The sequence below is a fragment of the Nicotiana tabacum genome, chromosome 17 (genome assembly GCF_000715075.1).
Source record: "Nicotiana tabacum cultivar K326 chromosome 17, ASM71507v2, whole genome shotgun sequence".
NCBI lineage: Eukaryota > Viridiplantae > Streptophyta > Magnoliopsida > Solanales > Solanaceae > Nicotiana > Nicotiana tabacum.
The window spans coordinates 150,741,668-150,758,096 of NC_134096.1; the positions used below are offsets into that span (position 1 = coordinate 150,741,668).

At 37.4% G+C, this 16,429-nt stretch overlaps 1 protein-coding gene across 1 annotated transcript; it reads right to left on the reverse strand.

Moving 5' to 3' along the window:
- Positions 1–691: 691 nt before the first annotated feature.
- Positions 692–3,408, reverse strand: LOC107821018 (protein PAL OF QUIRKY). The gene is made up of 2 exons (XM_016647408.2): positions 2,490–3,408; positions 692–1,641 (listed from the first exon to the last, which is right to left on the reverse strand). Exons 1-2 carry the CDS (start codon positions 3,275–3,277, stop codon positions 792–794), a joined length of 1,638 nt encoding a protein of 545 aa, XP_016502894.2. The 5' UTR covers positions 3,278–3,408; the 3' UTR covers positions 692–791.
- Between the last annotated feature and the right edge of the window lie 13,021 nt (positions 3,409–16,429).

The following is a 16,429-nucleotide window of genomic DNA, read 5'->3' on the forward strand; positions in this document are numbered from 1 at the left end:
AACCAAACCATGCTTCTGTGCAATGACCTGCATCTTGTCCAAAGGCAAGCCTTCAACAGCAGGGTGAGAAAACACCTAATACAGGAGAAAGAGAGATCCACAAGCAGACTCCCATTTCCAGGGCATGGAAACTAAGGTTTTAAACGTAACAGTTCATCTCCTTGCCTGCTGGGGCTTGTAGATGAGGAGTTAGTCGGCCTTTTAAAGAACAATAAATTTTTTAGTTCTGAACTACAGAATAGTATCATTAGGTTTTGCACTGAATCTACTGAGGTAAACAACTTGCAAAAAGGAATACAATAAGAAACAATAATGAACTCAATGCAACTATATTCCTGAATAAGAGCACCACATTAAGGTTCCGGTCCACATAGAACTACGCTTAACACTCTAACCATTCTTAGAGACATTAATCAGGAAACAACTCAATTTATCAGATGGCTATTCATTTAGCACACAACAGTTGAGAGTACAAAGTTACCCATTATCAGACAAAATACCGATGGTAAAAAAACACTGTAATAACGTATATCATGACACATACAAACCAAAACTTTCAGTCTTCACCAATTTCTAAATTTCCTTTTTTTCTTTTTCTTTCTTTTTTTGGTTGGGATGCGCTCGGTGTATGGGGAAGTTCTACCAAATATTATATAAAGAGACAAACAAATTGCACAAGAAAAGCTTATGGTTTATGTGCCTCAAACAAGATGAAAGAATAGATTTTAAAAGTTGTGAACTATAAGAAAAGATGAACCACTATCAAAACTTTTGTTCTTCTTTTCACAGCCTCACTGAGGATGTGATGGTGCCTGGTTCATCACATTGTTACTGTGCAGCTGCATTGAAGACTCTGAAAGTAATACTGTTGCCCCCTTTGTAATGGTTTGACACTGGGAAATGAACGCAGGTGGAGGAGGCTGAGATTTATATATCTGACTGTATGCAAGATCATCCTCAATCTCATTTGCATCATTTGCAGCAGGAACTGATGCATTTAAGATAGGTTGGGAACTAAGCTGTGGCTCAGGAGGGGAAGTATAGTGTTGCTGAGTCTGAGAAAGTGCATTAATGGGTGGTGTTGCTGCTGGGACTGTTGTATAAACTTTAGAACCCAACTCAGGTACTGATTGAGCCGTCATAACCTCCTTATAAACTATTGATGGAGGGGTCATGACACTTTGCCGATGCAAGGGGGGCCGACTGGGGGCAATCACTGCTGTATGATTAATGTTTGGCTGCACCGGCATACTCTGGGATTGCATTGGCTGCACAGGAACTAAGTATATTGGGTATTGTTGATTCAATGGATAAGGACTTTGTTGCGGCTGCTGCATGGGAAGCTGATAAAACGGATAACAGGATGATACTGGCAATGGACCACTAGGATAGTGAGGTACATAACAGGCACCACCATGAACATATTGCATGCCTTGTTGGGGCTGCTTACCATCCAATGTCTGAGGTAGCTGATATCCAGAAACCTGAACCATGTTTGGCGTCTGAATGAGAGAGGGATTTGCCATGGAGCCTTCTACTTCAATAAGACTGTGTGAGGCCATAGTGGACACCACTTGAACGAGTTGCTCTTGATGAATTCCAACTTTAGGTTGAAAACCAGTACTTCCAACACCGTTATCACTGTGGAAATAAACCATATATGAAGCCCATAAGTACAGATTTAGAGGCAATCAGTATAACTGAAGGTAAGGAATATGGATCCAGATCCAAATAAATCCATGCATCTTATTTCCCGTGTTAGGTCCCGGGTGATCTAGATTCCGAATTGAAGACTATTGCCTTCTCTTTGTTTCCTCTTTTCATTAGTGTATTCCCAGTAAGAAATCAATAAAAAGCCACCACTGTCTTGAGCAGATAGATTCAAAAGCTCAAGAGAACGTTACAAGTCCCTTAATTGGAGTAATAAAGAGGAAAATACTAAGACTTATTAGAGTGAATAGATTGAATGCAATTCAGGGAAGTGCAGACTGTCAACTCATACGACTACAGTAACCACACAAGCAGCCTGTCAGCCTAGATTACACGCCAAAGCATTCACCGGGAGTTTTTTTATTTCTATTTCTCTTGTTGGGAGAAAGGGATGACTAGTAAGTCAAAAATATAAATCAATATGTTTCTCAGCACCTTATTATCTCTTATCTGGTACCATTGGCCCGACTAATCCGGATTTGCCCGCTAATTATTAGGGGGAAGCATTTCCTACCAGGAATTACTCCATTCCAAGGGTTTGGTTAAGGGTGGAGGGATTCCATCCATCGCATCACATCTCCTCAATTTTCACCGGGCAAAGTAGAACTCAACCGAAACGAGACTACTCATACATCACATGTATTGGGCGCAAAATTCAGTCCATCAGACCACTAGGTCAACCAAAGATCTAAACTTTTGTTAACCTACATACTCTCAATGATTCCAATAGCATAACAAGCTAACATCGAAAAGAAAAAAGAAAAGGAAAAGAGTAATACCTCTCTAATGAAGCTGATGAGGGCACTCTAACCCTTTTGTCCTGCAAATTGGCACCACCATCCTCTGATTGAACTCCAATAGCAGGCAAATTAGACATTGAAATGGAAGAACTGGTCGAACCAAAAGATGAGCTAGTCTCCAAAACCAAAGACTCGGGCACTGAACCACCCCCAAACTCCAATCCTTGCTTGGCACTCATATTTTCACTCTGACCCTCTGCAGAATTAGACCCACCCATATTTTCAAACCCGATAAGCTCATTCACAAAACCCGAATCAGTCGATTGGCCCCTTCTAGCAATCCGGGTATTATTCAAAGCATCGGAAAACCAAGAATCCGCTTTGGAATCAAGTAAAGCCGAGCCTAAGGATTCAGGCTTTACAGGAAAGAGAAATAATCTGATACGGGAAGATGTAACAGAGGCACAGGTGATCCTATCGTGTTCTTCAAGCATGTTCTGTAAGTCCTCATCGGTTGTGACAGAGATAAGAGAGTCAAGTTCCTCGTTAGGGAGCTGGTATTTGAGATAAAACGGACGGTTGCCGTAAAGGGAACGGGAAAGATGGGCAGTAAGGGCGGATAGGGACGCGGCGGTGGTACGACGGTCAACAGAGACGACACGGTTGTCACCGCCGGCGTAGCAGAGGGATTTATCGTGGGGACGTTGAACTATATGTCCACCGTAGCTGCATAAAAGGCGGACCTTGGCGGTGGAAGTGGGAAGAGGTGGCAGGTCCAAGAGGGAATCCGTGGTGGTAGACGGCGGAGCCGGCGGAGGTGGGTCCATTTAGGCGTAAATGGTGGCGGGGGATCTGGTATGTTTGGGAACAAAGCGTGAGAGAGGAAGTATGGGATTTTATTTTGGTGGCTTTAGAAGGAAACCTTTTTTGCTTTTTTTCTTTCTTTTTTTGCTTTTTGAAAGAGCAATGTAATCTTTAGATTTCTTCTGATAATAACGTTCAAACGCCTCATCAATCAAAATAAAAGATCTAACGGAAAGGTTCTTACCTCCAACTTTTTTGTCCTAAACTTCAAGAAAAAAAATGCTGTACCAATAGAGTATATTAGGGCTAGTTCCGTGCTAGGTATAAAGTATAATTAATTTTGAAATTAAATTTGAGTCGAGTTTATTAATGTTTGATTGAAAAGTTTTTTTTGATAACTAATTCCGGAATTATAGTGTTTCTTATCTTATGGGAAGGTGAGATAACTAATTCTAGAATATTTAATTCAGAAATAATTAATTATAATATAATTTGTTTCTCAATCAAACTATCGCTTAGTACCTAATTATAAAGTGCAAGTAGACTAAACTCCAAATAGAAAGCTAAACTTGAGTCAAATGTTAACATTTTGGGTCAGTTGACCGGTCAAAAGGGTAGGATAATATTTCATTTGTTTCAGTTTATATGAGGTTGGTTTTATTTGAAATAATCCAAAATATTTGACAGTAATCTGTTGGTATATCATCTTATATAATTTTCTATAAATTAAAACAGGGGAATATATAACATTTTATGCTTCGTTTGAAAGATATAAATTAATTACAGTAGTTCCATGTCAAAGTAAATGATACTCCTAAGTCCGGTCACATAAATGAGAGCAAGGAAATAAGGAAAATAAATAATTAAGATAAATTACTGTCAAACATGTAAAAGAAAAAGGAAAAAGGGGAAAGTGAGTAATGAATAATGATACAGTGAAATCTGAGTTGGCATGCGCATATGAAATAGCTGGCAAATTCATGTGTTGGGGTAATAAACAGAGTACGATGTCTAAAGATTTATCCGAGGAGAGAGTAGTAGCAAAAAAGAATTAATATAAAAATATTCAGTAGTTGAACTGATGAAACTACAAAGACAAGCTGACATGGCTGAAGGCCGACGTAATTATAGTGACATGGTTTGCCTTTGACGCGCACATTGTTTTATGGGAACATGACCCACCTCCTACTCCTGCGCCTCTTAAATACTCATTGCATAATTTTTTTTAAACATTTTTTTTGTTACAAAAATGCATTCCACGCGAGTTGAAAAAGGTTTTGAAAGGGTAATTTTATTTTTATTTTATATATTACGTAAAAATTATAATATTATAATTTATAAGAATAGTATTGAATATGATATATAATTAATATATATATTAGTTATACTATAGATTGAAAAACACTATCAAACAAGGAATTAATAATATCAAAACTAATACATGTATTATTTTCCTTAATATATCCTACCAAATGACCCTAAAAATTTTAGGTTTTATAGTGAGATTTCCCAATTTGAATTCGAATTAAATCATACTGCGAAACAGAAGAATTCCGTACGGGTAACAAACACCAAGTAAAAACAAATTACCACTACTCCCTCTATTTATTTCATGGAATAAACAAGTGCATGTTGATAAGTAGTATACAATTGTAATCAAGATAACAAGATATATCTATATCTAGATCGCCGTATTAGGTAATCTAACAAGAGATTGATGCAAATAGTATTGTAAGAGCAAGTCCAATTCCTAATATAGATAGATTGGAAACTTATCCTTCCACGTCTGATGTCTAATATTTGAACATGTCAATTTATTTAAATACAGCGATAGCATATAAATATGCCAAGAGGGATTTATGTAGAACCCTATTGTCTAAATCCGTTGACGATCAGACTACTCAAAGGGGCTGATATTGTCGGTAGTGTAGTGTGTACGCATACCTTACCCCTACCTTTGTGAGGATAGATAGGCTATTTCCAATAGACCATCGACTCAGGAAAGCATAAGCACTACATTAATGAAAATATAGACAAGAACGGACAATACAAAAAAGCCATATAAAAGCAGAATAAAAACAACAAGACAGTAAGGTGATCAACAATGAAAGAAAACAACGGTTAGTCATAAAAATCTACTACCAACAGAAAGCGAGACTGCGTGCCAATATTACTGTTATGAACACTCTAGATTACCTACTCTACTACCTTAATCCTCGACCTTCATACCTTCCTATCAAGGGTCATGTCCTCGGTTACCTGAAATTGCGCCATGTCTTGCCTAATCACCTCTCTCCCCACCTCTTATTTGGCCTACCCTTACCTCTCTGTAGGCTCTCCAATGTCAACCTCTCACACATCCTCGCCGGGGCGTCTATGCAACTTCTCCTCACATGACCAAACCACATAAGTCGCGCTTCCCACGTCTTGTCCTCAATAGGGGTCACACCCACCTTATCGCGAATAACCTCATTTCTGATCCTATCTAACCTAGCGTGCCCGCACATCCATCTCAACATCCTCATCTCTGCTACCTTCATCTTCTGGATATGAGCGATCTTGACTGGCCAACACTCAGCCCCATACAACATCGTTGGTCTGACCATCACTCTGTAGAACTTACCCTGAAGTTTTGGTGGCACCTTCTTGTCACATAAAACACCCGAAGCGACTCTTCATTTCATCCATCCCGCCCCAACACAATGGGTGACATCTTCATCAATCTCCCCATCCCCCTGAATAATAGACCTAAGGTACTTAAAACTCCCTCTTCTAGGGATGACCTGCGAGTCCAGCCTCACCTCACCTTCCCCTCCTTGAGTCTCTCCACTGAACTTACACTTCAAGTATTCTGTCTTGGTCCTGCTCAACTTGAAACCTTTAGATTCCAGGTTCTGCCTTCCACACCTCTAATTGCGCATTCACACCGTCTCGCTTCTCGTCAATCAATACAATATCATCTGCAAATAGTATGCACCACGACACCTCCCCTTGGATGTGGTGCGTCAGTACGTCCATCACGAGAGCAAACAAAAAAGGGTCGAGTGCCGACCCCTGATGCAACCCCATCATAGCCAAAAAAATGGTCTGAGTTCCCACCCACCGTCCTCACCCGGGTCTTTATTTCATCATACATGTCCTTAATCAACCTAACGTAGGCAACTGGTATACCTCTAACCTCCAAACATCTCCACAAAACCTCCTTCGGAACTTTATTATACGTCTTTTCTAAGTCGATGAACACCATATGCAAGTCTTTCTTTCTCTCCCTATACTGCTCCATCAATCTCCTAACAAGGTTGATGGCTTCTGTAGTCGAACGCCTCGGCATAAACCCGAACTAGTTCTCGGAAATAGATACACTCCTCCTCACCCTTAGCTCTACCACTCTCCCCTATACTTTTATAGTATGGCTAAGCAGCTTGATACCCCGATAGTTATTGCAATTTTGGATATCACCCTTGTTCTTGTATACATGAACCATCGTGCTCCACCTCTACTCTTCGGGCATCTTTTTCGTTCTAAAAATGACATTAAATAATCTAGTGAGCCACTCCGAGCCTGCCTTACTCGCGCTCTTCCAAAACTTCACCGGGATTTCATTCGGCCCGGTTGCTTTGCCCCTGCTCATCTTACACATAGCCCCCTCAACTTCATAAACTCTAATCCGCCTACAATACCCAAAGTCACAACGACTCCCTGAGAGTTCCAAATCACCCAGTACAATACTCTTGTCCCCATCCTCGTTCAAGAGACTACGGAAATAGGTCTGCCATCTCCGACGGATAAGCCCCTCATCTAACAAAACTCTACCTCCTTCGTCCTTGATGCACTTCACTTGATCCAAGTCACGCGTCTTCCTTTCTCGCGCCTTGACTAACCTGAACAACCTCTTATCCCCACCTCGGCCCTCGAGTTCCTCATTCAAACGACTAAAAGCTGCAGTCTTGACCGTCGTGACTGCTAGCTTTGCCTCTTTCTTAGCCAACTTATAATGTTCCCTAGTCGCCCTCTTTTCCTCCTCGTCTACACTTGCTAGTTAATTGCTCATTAGTCATAATTATGAACTTTACTCTAGTATGATTTATTTTTTAAAATTTCCTTCACTTTTCCCGTTCTTAGTAAGATGTACATGTATTCAAATGGTCATCTATGTTACTCCGAACTATTATAGTGATATCGATAACTTAAGAGTTCCTAATTTACAATAAAACATAAAATATAGTAGTATAAACAATGGGTTTCTCCAACTGATCGATATTACTTTCATTCAAAATCATTTATGTTTTGTTTTTATTCAATTTCTGGTTTCGTTAGTGAGTTAGGTAGGTAGCCAGCCTAACAATAACAATTAACAGATGGTCGTTAAGTCGTTAGTCTAACAGGCATGTCGAAGCAAGGAGCTGTAGTTGGTATTTTCTTTGTCTTTTTGTCTTTCTTTTTATAGAGAGAAAGCAGTACTTCACAAAGTTGTTCAGAAAAATATTGCATCTTTGACCACCTCATCGATTGATGTGTCAATTCCTCGGCATGGGTGGGAGTGGGATCCAAATTGAGTCTAGCTGTAGAAGTAGTAGTAGTACTATAACCTTTCATTTTTAAGGTGATCAATTTTAATTTGACATTAAATCCATTTGGCAGCAAGTTTATATAGCTTTATTATTTTAATTGCTGAATTGAGTATTTGATATTTTGGTGAAACTAAAAGAAAAGAATTGAAGTTGTGTTGAAAATAGTACCTAAAAGTTGAACTTCCTAAAAGTCGAATTGTACCCTTGATCGAATTATTTGGGCTAATAACTTTGCAAACGTCAGGTTGCGAGATGATAGTAGGCACACATGAGACCATCTTGAAGATGCATCTATTAGGACCATAAAATATCTAAACAACCCACTTGGTGGGTGAATAGGTCCACATATATTCACATTTATACGTTCTAAAAAGTCAGGGGATTCAGTGCCAACCTTCATTGGTGATGGTCTAGTGATCATTTTGCCTTGATAACAAGCATCACAAGAAAATTCATTATTTGTAAGAATCTTCAGGTTCTTTAATGGATGCCCACTTGAATTTTCAGTAATTTATTTCATCCTTATTGATCCAGAATGGCCCAAACGACCATGCCAAAACACAAAAATATTTGAATCAGTAAACTTATGGTTTATAGAGTGTGCTTCAACTGTACTAATCTTTGAATAGTATAAGTCAGAAGATAAAGTTGGTAACTTTTCTACAATGCACTTCTGGCCAGAAACATTATTTGTAATACAAAGATATTTCATATTCATTTCATCTATCGTCTTAACATGATACCCATTTCGGCGGATATCTATAAAACTCAACAAGTTTCTTTCGGATTTGGAGGAGAATAATGCATTTTCTATTATAAGTTTTGTTCCCTTAGACAAAAATATAGTGGCTTTTCCGGAGCCTTCAATCAAACTTATATTACAAGAAATTGTTAAAATATTTGCTTTTTCCTTATGCAAATAAGAAAAGTATTTATGATCTTTGAATATGACATGAGTTGTTCCACTATCAATTACACAAATATTTTCATGGTTAGTCTTTGATCCAAATATAATTTGAGGATTATCCATATTCTTCAAAATGACATAAACAAAATAAATATGATAGTAAACATCATTATCAAAGCATAACTTTTATTTATGTACAATAATTACATAACCATACTATCTACTACAAATAACAAAAATTAAAATATTTACATCTCTACAGATTCATCACCGATCACATGACTTGTTTCTCCTTCCGGGAGTGCAAAGTAATCAGCTAAATCCAAATGCATGAAGTCTAAATTATCTTTAGAAATAAAATTTGCTTCAACATTTTTCTCTATCATCTTCAGGGAGGCTTGACACAGCTCAACCAGGTGTGTTGGCATACGACATGTACGTGACTAGTACCCTTTTCCTCCACATCTATAGCATGCATTTTCTGCGTTTGCTGCTTGCACCGCTTCATGCCTTTGTTCCTTCCTTTTCCATTGCTGGTGGCGATGAGGGTTCTTTGGTGCATTATTATTACCATGATTAGTATTTCTTACCCGACCACGGCCATGACCACGACTGGGGCCACGTCCTCTTCCATACTTAGCTTGGTGGAAGTTCGTCTCATTCACTTCGGGGAATGGACAAGAACCAGTAGGCCGACTTTCATGGTTTTTCATTAATAGTCCATTGTGTTGCTCGGCTACAAGAAGATGTGAGATAAGTTCATAATACTTTCTGAATCCCATCTCTCGATATTGCTGCTGCAGGAGCATATTCGAGGCATGAAAAGTGGTGAAAATTTTTTCCAACATATCATGATCAGTAATATTATCACCACATAGCTTCAATTGGGAAATAATTCTGAACATAGCAGAATTATACTCACTGTTAGATTTAAAATCTTGTAGCCTTAGACGAGTCCAATCATAACGTGCATGTGAAAGAACAGCCATCTTGAGGTGGTCATCTCTATCTTTCAAATTGTTCCACAGTATGACTAGATCTTTAATAGTGAGATATTTCATTTTCAAGCCTTCATCAAGGTGATCTTGGTTTGATGCTTGATTTTTGTCCTTGATGGTGTCTGCCAGACCCATCGCATCAAGATGAATTTCAGCATCAAGCACTCAAGACATGTAGCTTTTGCCCGATATATCGAGGGCTACAAATTCAAGTTTAGAAAGATTTGACATTATTTAGAAAAATAAAGTTCGTACCTCTGATACTTTCAAAGTATTTGCTCGAGATGGCAGAGTCTCGTGCTGATAACGTGTTATAAAATAAAGACTATAAAGTAAAGACAAGTATAGAGAGAAACTGATATATTATTCAAACTTCAAACTTATGTACATAATGAACTGAAATCTCCTCGATTTATAGAAAAAAGCAAGCTGCTGTGTAAGCTGCTTCTGCAAACTGCTATGTAAGCTGCTTCTGCAAGCTGTTGCATAAGCTGCTTCTGCAAGCTGTTGTGTAAGCTGCTACTGTACCAGATATAGATAATTTTCTACCGGGGATAATATTTATCCATAACAGAGTACCGAAAAGATAAGCTCATTATACCAGATATAGATTATCTTCTACCGGGGGTAATGTTTATCCATAACGGAGTATCGAAAGGATAAGTTTATTATACCAGATATAGATAATCTTCTACCGGGGGTAATGTTTATCCATAACAGGGTACCGAAAGGATAAGCTTCTTCGGAAGACTTATTTCCAATAGAGTACTAAATAGATAAATATATTTACGGCGGAGTCTCATATAGATAAGCTTCTTTAGGAAGCTTATTTACAATGGAGTACTAAATGAACATCCATAATATAATATATTTATAACACAAACATAATAGTAAACGTGTTATAAAATATAACTCAAAGTAACAATATGAAACAAGAAAAAATAAGCTAAGAGATATAGAGAGAAAGAGAGGAGAGATTCTTATTTCTTCTTCAATTGAGTGTATTTTTCTATCTATTACAAGGCCTTTATATAGGCATGAAAAGTGAATAAAATGGGTCATTGAATATGTCATTAAACATAAAAAATATGTCATTGAATATGTCATTAAGCATTTGAGATGAATATCATGGGGGAAGAGTAGACATCCACCATAATTTGATATTTTTTATAATACTCCCCCTTGGATGTCCATAGATAATGTGCCTTGTTAAAACATTATTAGAGAAAAAAAATTTAGTGAAGGAAAAAGAGTACACATGTTTAGAAATATGCTTTTTGGTTGCCTCATTAAAAACCTTGCAAGGAAAACCCAGTGGGACAAAATCTTGTGAGGAAAAAAAAAGTACATCGCGTATTAACTCCCCTTGATGAGAGCATCAATTCACATCCCTGAGCCTTCGCATCCCAATCTTGTACACTAGTTTCTTGAAGGTTTACGTCGGTAGAGATTTGGTAAACAAATCAGTCATATTATCACTTGAACGGATCTGTTGCACACTGATATCACCATTCTTTTGAAGATCGTGTGTAAAAAATAACTTTGGTAAAATGTGCTTTGTTCTATCTCCTTTTATGAATCCTCCTTTCAATTGAGCTATGCATGTTGCATTGTCTTCATACAAAATTGTGGGTAGTTTGTCACACTTCAAACCACATTTATCTCGAATAAGGTGTATTACAGACCTCAACCATACACATTCTCGACTTGCTTCATGAATAGCGATTATCTCAGCATGATTAGATGAAGTAGCCACGATTGATTGTTTAGTCGAACGCCAAGATATTACAGTACCTCCACATGTAAACACATAGCATGTTTGAGATCGAGCCTTGTGTGGGTCAGATAAATATCCAGCATCGGCATAACCAACAAGATCGGGACTGCAATCATTGCCATAAGCCCATATCGGTAGTCCCTTTTAGATACCGCAATATGTGTTTGATTCCATTCCAATGTCTCTTTGTAGGAGCAGAGCTATATCTTGCTATGACACTAACTGAAAAAGTTATGTCAGGCCTTGTAGTATTAGCAAGATACATCAGTGGACCAATTGCACTAAGATATGGTACTTCAGGACCAAGAAGTTCTTCATTCTTTTCTTGAGGTCGGAACGAGTCCTTATTCACATCAAGTGATTGAACAATCATCGGAGTACTTAATGGATGTGCTCCATCCATGTAAAACCGTTATAATACCTTTTCTATGTAGGTTGATTGATGAACAAAAATTCCGTTTGCCAAATGTTCAATTTGCAAACCAAGACTTAATTTTGTCTTTCCGAGATCTTTCATCTCGAATTCCTTATTTAAATTATCAATTGTCTTTTGGAGTTCTGTAGAAGTTCCAATAAAGTTTATGTCATCAACATATACGGCAAGTACAACAAACTCCGATGCTATTTTCTTTATAAAAACACATGGACAAATGGCATCATTTATATAACCTTCCTTTAATAAATATTCACTAAGGCGGTTATACCGCATTCTTCCTGATTGCTTTAGACCATATAAAGATCTTTGCAATTTGATTGAAAACATTTCTCTAGACTTTAAATTATGTGCGTCATACATTTTAAATCCCTCAGAAATTTTTATGTATATCTCATTATCAAGTGAGCCGTAAAGGTAGGCTGTAACCACATCCATTAAATGCATGTCAAGCTTTTCATGGACAGCAAGACTAATAAGATAACGGAACGTTATAGCATCCATAACAGGGGAATACGTCTCTTCATAATCGACACCAGGCCTTTGTGAAAATCCTTCTGCAACAAGGCATGCCTTATATCTTTATACCTCATTTTTCTCATTCCTTTTACGTACAAAGACTCATTTATAGCCAACAGGTTTAACACCATTAGGTGTTTGGACTACAGACCTAAAAACTTCATGTTTCGCAAGTGAATCTAACTCAGATTGGATTGCTCCTTGACATTTTGGCCAATCACGTCTTTGTCGATATTCTCCAACAGATTGAGGTTCAAGATCCTCATTATCTTTCATAATGCTAAATGCAACATTGTATGTAAAGACATAATCCACCACTATATTCAATCGATTCAAATTTGTCTCAATATCCATTGGATTTATTTATAATTCCTTATTTTCTTGAGTCTCAGGCTCATTGATATCCTCATGAATCTCAGGATTGGTTAAATCATGGGTTTCTTTATGAGACTCTTTCGTAGTGTCATCTTGATCATTTATTTTCCTTTTTCTAGAATTTTGATCCTTAAAACCCAATGGTCTGCCATGCTTTAGGCGTGCTTTTGACTCATTAGTTATGGCAATAGAAGATTGTCCAATAAGGACATCAACACAGATTGGTATTTGATTTGCTATTTTCTGCAAATGGATAATCTTTTGCACCTTTTTTTCACAAATAGAGGCATGTGGATCAAGATGAGACAATGATGGATTTTTTCACGAAATTTCCCGTTTGATTTCACCAATTTCTCCCCCTAATTTTGGGGAAAATGCCTCATCGAATCGACAATCTGCAAATCGAGCAGTGAACAAATATCCCGTTAATGTTTCGAGGTAGCGAATAATAGAGGGCGATTCAAACCCAACATATATTCATAACCTTCTTTGGGGACCCATCTTGGTGCGATATGGCAGTGCTACATGCACATATAAACGCATCCGAAAATTCTTAGATGGGATATATTAGGTTCATGATCTAAAACTAATTGCAACGGGGAATATTTATGCTACAGACAAGAGTGGATTACTCTAGTGGTAAGCACCCTCCACTTCCAACCAAGAGGTTGTGAGTTCGAGTCACCCCAAGAGCAAGGTGGAGAGTTCTTGGAGGGAGGAAGCCAAGGGTCTATCGGAAACAGCCTCTCTACCCTAGGGTAGGGGTAAGGTCTGCATACACACTACCCTCCCCATACCCCACTAGTAGGATTATACTGGGTTGTTGTTATTGTTGTTGTTGTCGGTCCGAGACGAACTAACATTGTTGCATGCAAAATGGCATGATCCCAAACAGAAGTGGGTAATTTCATTTTCATGAGTAACGGTCTTGCTATCAATTGCAGACGTTTAATCAAAGACTCTGCAAAGCCATTTTGAGTGTGAACATGAGCTACAGGATGTTCCACTTTTTATCCCAATTGATAAGCAATAATTATTAAATGCCTGGGATGAAACTCAACAGCATTATCAAGTCGAATAGACTTAACTGGATTATCGGAAAATTATGCCCGTAATCGAATTATTTGTGCCATTAATTTTGCAAACATCAAGTTGCGAGATGACAATAGGCACACATAAGACCATCTAGAAGATGCATCTATTAAGACCATAAAATATCTAAACGACCCATTAGGTGGGTGAATAGGTCCACAAATATCCCCTTGTATACGTTCCAAAAACGCATGAGACTCAATCCCAACCTTTGTTGGTGATGGTCTAATAATTAACTTGCCTTGAAAATAAGAAGTGCAAGAAAATTCAATATTTAAAAGAATCTTTAAATTCTTTAATGGATGCCCATTTGAGTTTTCTGTAATTCATCTCATCATAATTGATCCAGGATGTCCCAATCGATCATGCCAAAGTACAAAAGTATTGGAATCAGTAACCTTTTGGTTTACGATAGAATGTGCCTCAATTGCACTAATTCTTGTCCAATACATGCCACAAGATATAGATGAGAACTTCTCAATAACCCTTTTCTGGCCAGAGACATTCTTGGTAACGATGAGATATTCGATATTATTCTCATCTATTGTCTCAATATGAATTCCATTTCGACGGATATCTTTAAAACTCAACAAGTTCCTCTTGGACTTGGAGGAGAATATTACATTCTCTATGATAAGTATTGTTCCCTTAGGCAGAGTTATATTAGCTCTTCCAGAGCCTTCAATTAGATTACTACTACCAGAAATTATAGTAACATCTGCCTTACACATAATTAAATGAGAGAAATATTTATTCTCTTTGAATATTGTATGCGTTGTACATGAATCAAATAAGCAAATATTTTTACAATTGAACTTTGATCCAAGTTTGCTTTGAAAGATATCCATATTTGCTTCTCATGGTTTGACATACAAAAGAAGTGAATAAATATTAGTATTTTTAGAGAAAAGGGAAAAGAAATAAAGTTAAACCAACAATTCAATAGTGACCTTTTAATGCATTTTCTGAAATTTTTTAATTATTATACAAATAATTACTCAACAAAAATAATACAATTATAAGTACATTACACATATGACTAATACAACTACAATAAATTTATTTAAACGTATAAGTTATTTGCATTTTCCTACACATTGTATGGAAAATAATTGATCCATATAAGAAAAGAACATACTAAGTTGCTTATCTTTTCTTTATTCATAATATTTCATCCATGTACATGAAAAATAATTGAGGGTGCAGCAATTATTAGATTTTCCAGGGTGCTTGTAAATCTTTTCTTAAAGAGAATTAAAGTAACGTAAAGGAAAATCAAAAGCTTTAAACGATCACTGAGACTAGGACACTAATTACTTAGATATTACTCCTTATTTGTGAAATTTCGGAAATACATATATTTTTAAGAACTACATAAGAAGTATTATTAAGTGCAATAAAAATTACAAGATGTTTATTCATTAGATACTACGAATAGGAAAACATAAAAATCAAACTGCTAAATCATCTTTAACCACAAATCCATCACCGATCAAGTGATTTATTTTTTCATCAGGGTGCTCAAAAAAATCTGCCACATCCAAGTGGGTAATGTCAAATTCATTATCATAGACAAAATTAGCTTCAAAGGCTTTATTCTTTAGAGATGCTTGATAAAGCTCAACCAAATATTTTGGTATGCGATAAATATTTGCCCAATGCCCTTTTCCACCGCAACGATAACATTCAGTTTCTGAACCATTTGCCCTTGACCCTCTCCACTTTTGGTGGTTATTTTTCTTTGGGGGGTGATTAACACCAGAAAAATTTCTTCCTTAGCCCCGGCCATGGCCACGACCACGAACAGGGCCACAACCTTTTCCACGTTTAGAATAATGGGAATACAGCCCATTCACTTCAGGCAATGGTATAGACCCAGTGGGTCGATTTTTGTGATTTCTCATGAGCAAGTCGTTGTTTCGTTCAGCCACAAGGAGAAGAGAAATCAACTCAGAGTACTTCTTGAAACCTTTCTCTCGGTACTGCTGTTGCAAGACCAGGGGCGGCTCAACAGATCTCGGGGCCTAAGGCGGAATCATATTCGGAGGCCCTTAATCCCAGTATAATCCCACTAGTGGGATCTAGGGAGGATAGTTTATACGCAGACCTTACCCCTACCCTGGAGTAGAGAGACTGTTTTCGATAGACTCTCGGCTCCCTCCCTCCAAGAACTCCCCACCTTACTCTTGGGGTGACTCGAACTCACAACCTCTTAGTTGGAAGTGGAGGGTGCTCACCACTAGAGCAACTCACTCTTGTCAAATATACTAATTAATGAAGGAAGAAAATTATCATAATTTATAAATTTATTGTATAAAATAACCTTAATCAAGTAACAAAAAATATATTGTAACACTTTTTTAATTCTAATTATTTATATAAATTATATAATATATAATAGTAACAATAATAATAAGAATTTAAAATAAATTTGGGGGCCTTCAAAATTTGGGGGCCTAAGGCAATGGCCTCACTGCCCAAAGCCTTAATATCACTTCTATTC

What these genes read in the sequence shown, in the direction of transcription:
- LOC107821018 (XM_016647408.2), bottom strand. Translation starts at nt 3,277, where the DNA reads ATGGACCCACCTCCGCCGGCTCCGCCGTCTACCACCACGGATTCCCTC. An exon ending in TCATCAGCTTCATTAGAGAG is followed by an intron (nt 1,642 to 2,489) that starts GTATTACTCTTT and finishes TTATTTCCACAG; the next exon opens with TGATAACGGTGTTGGAAGTA.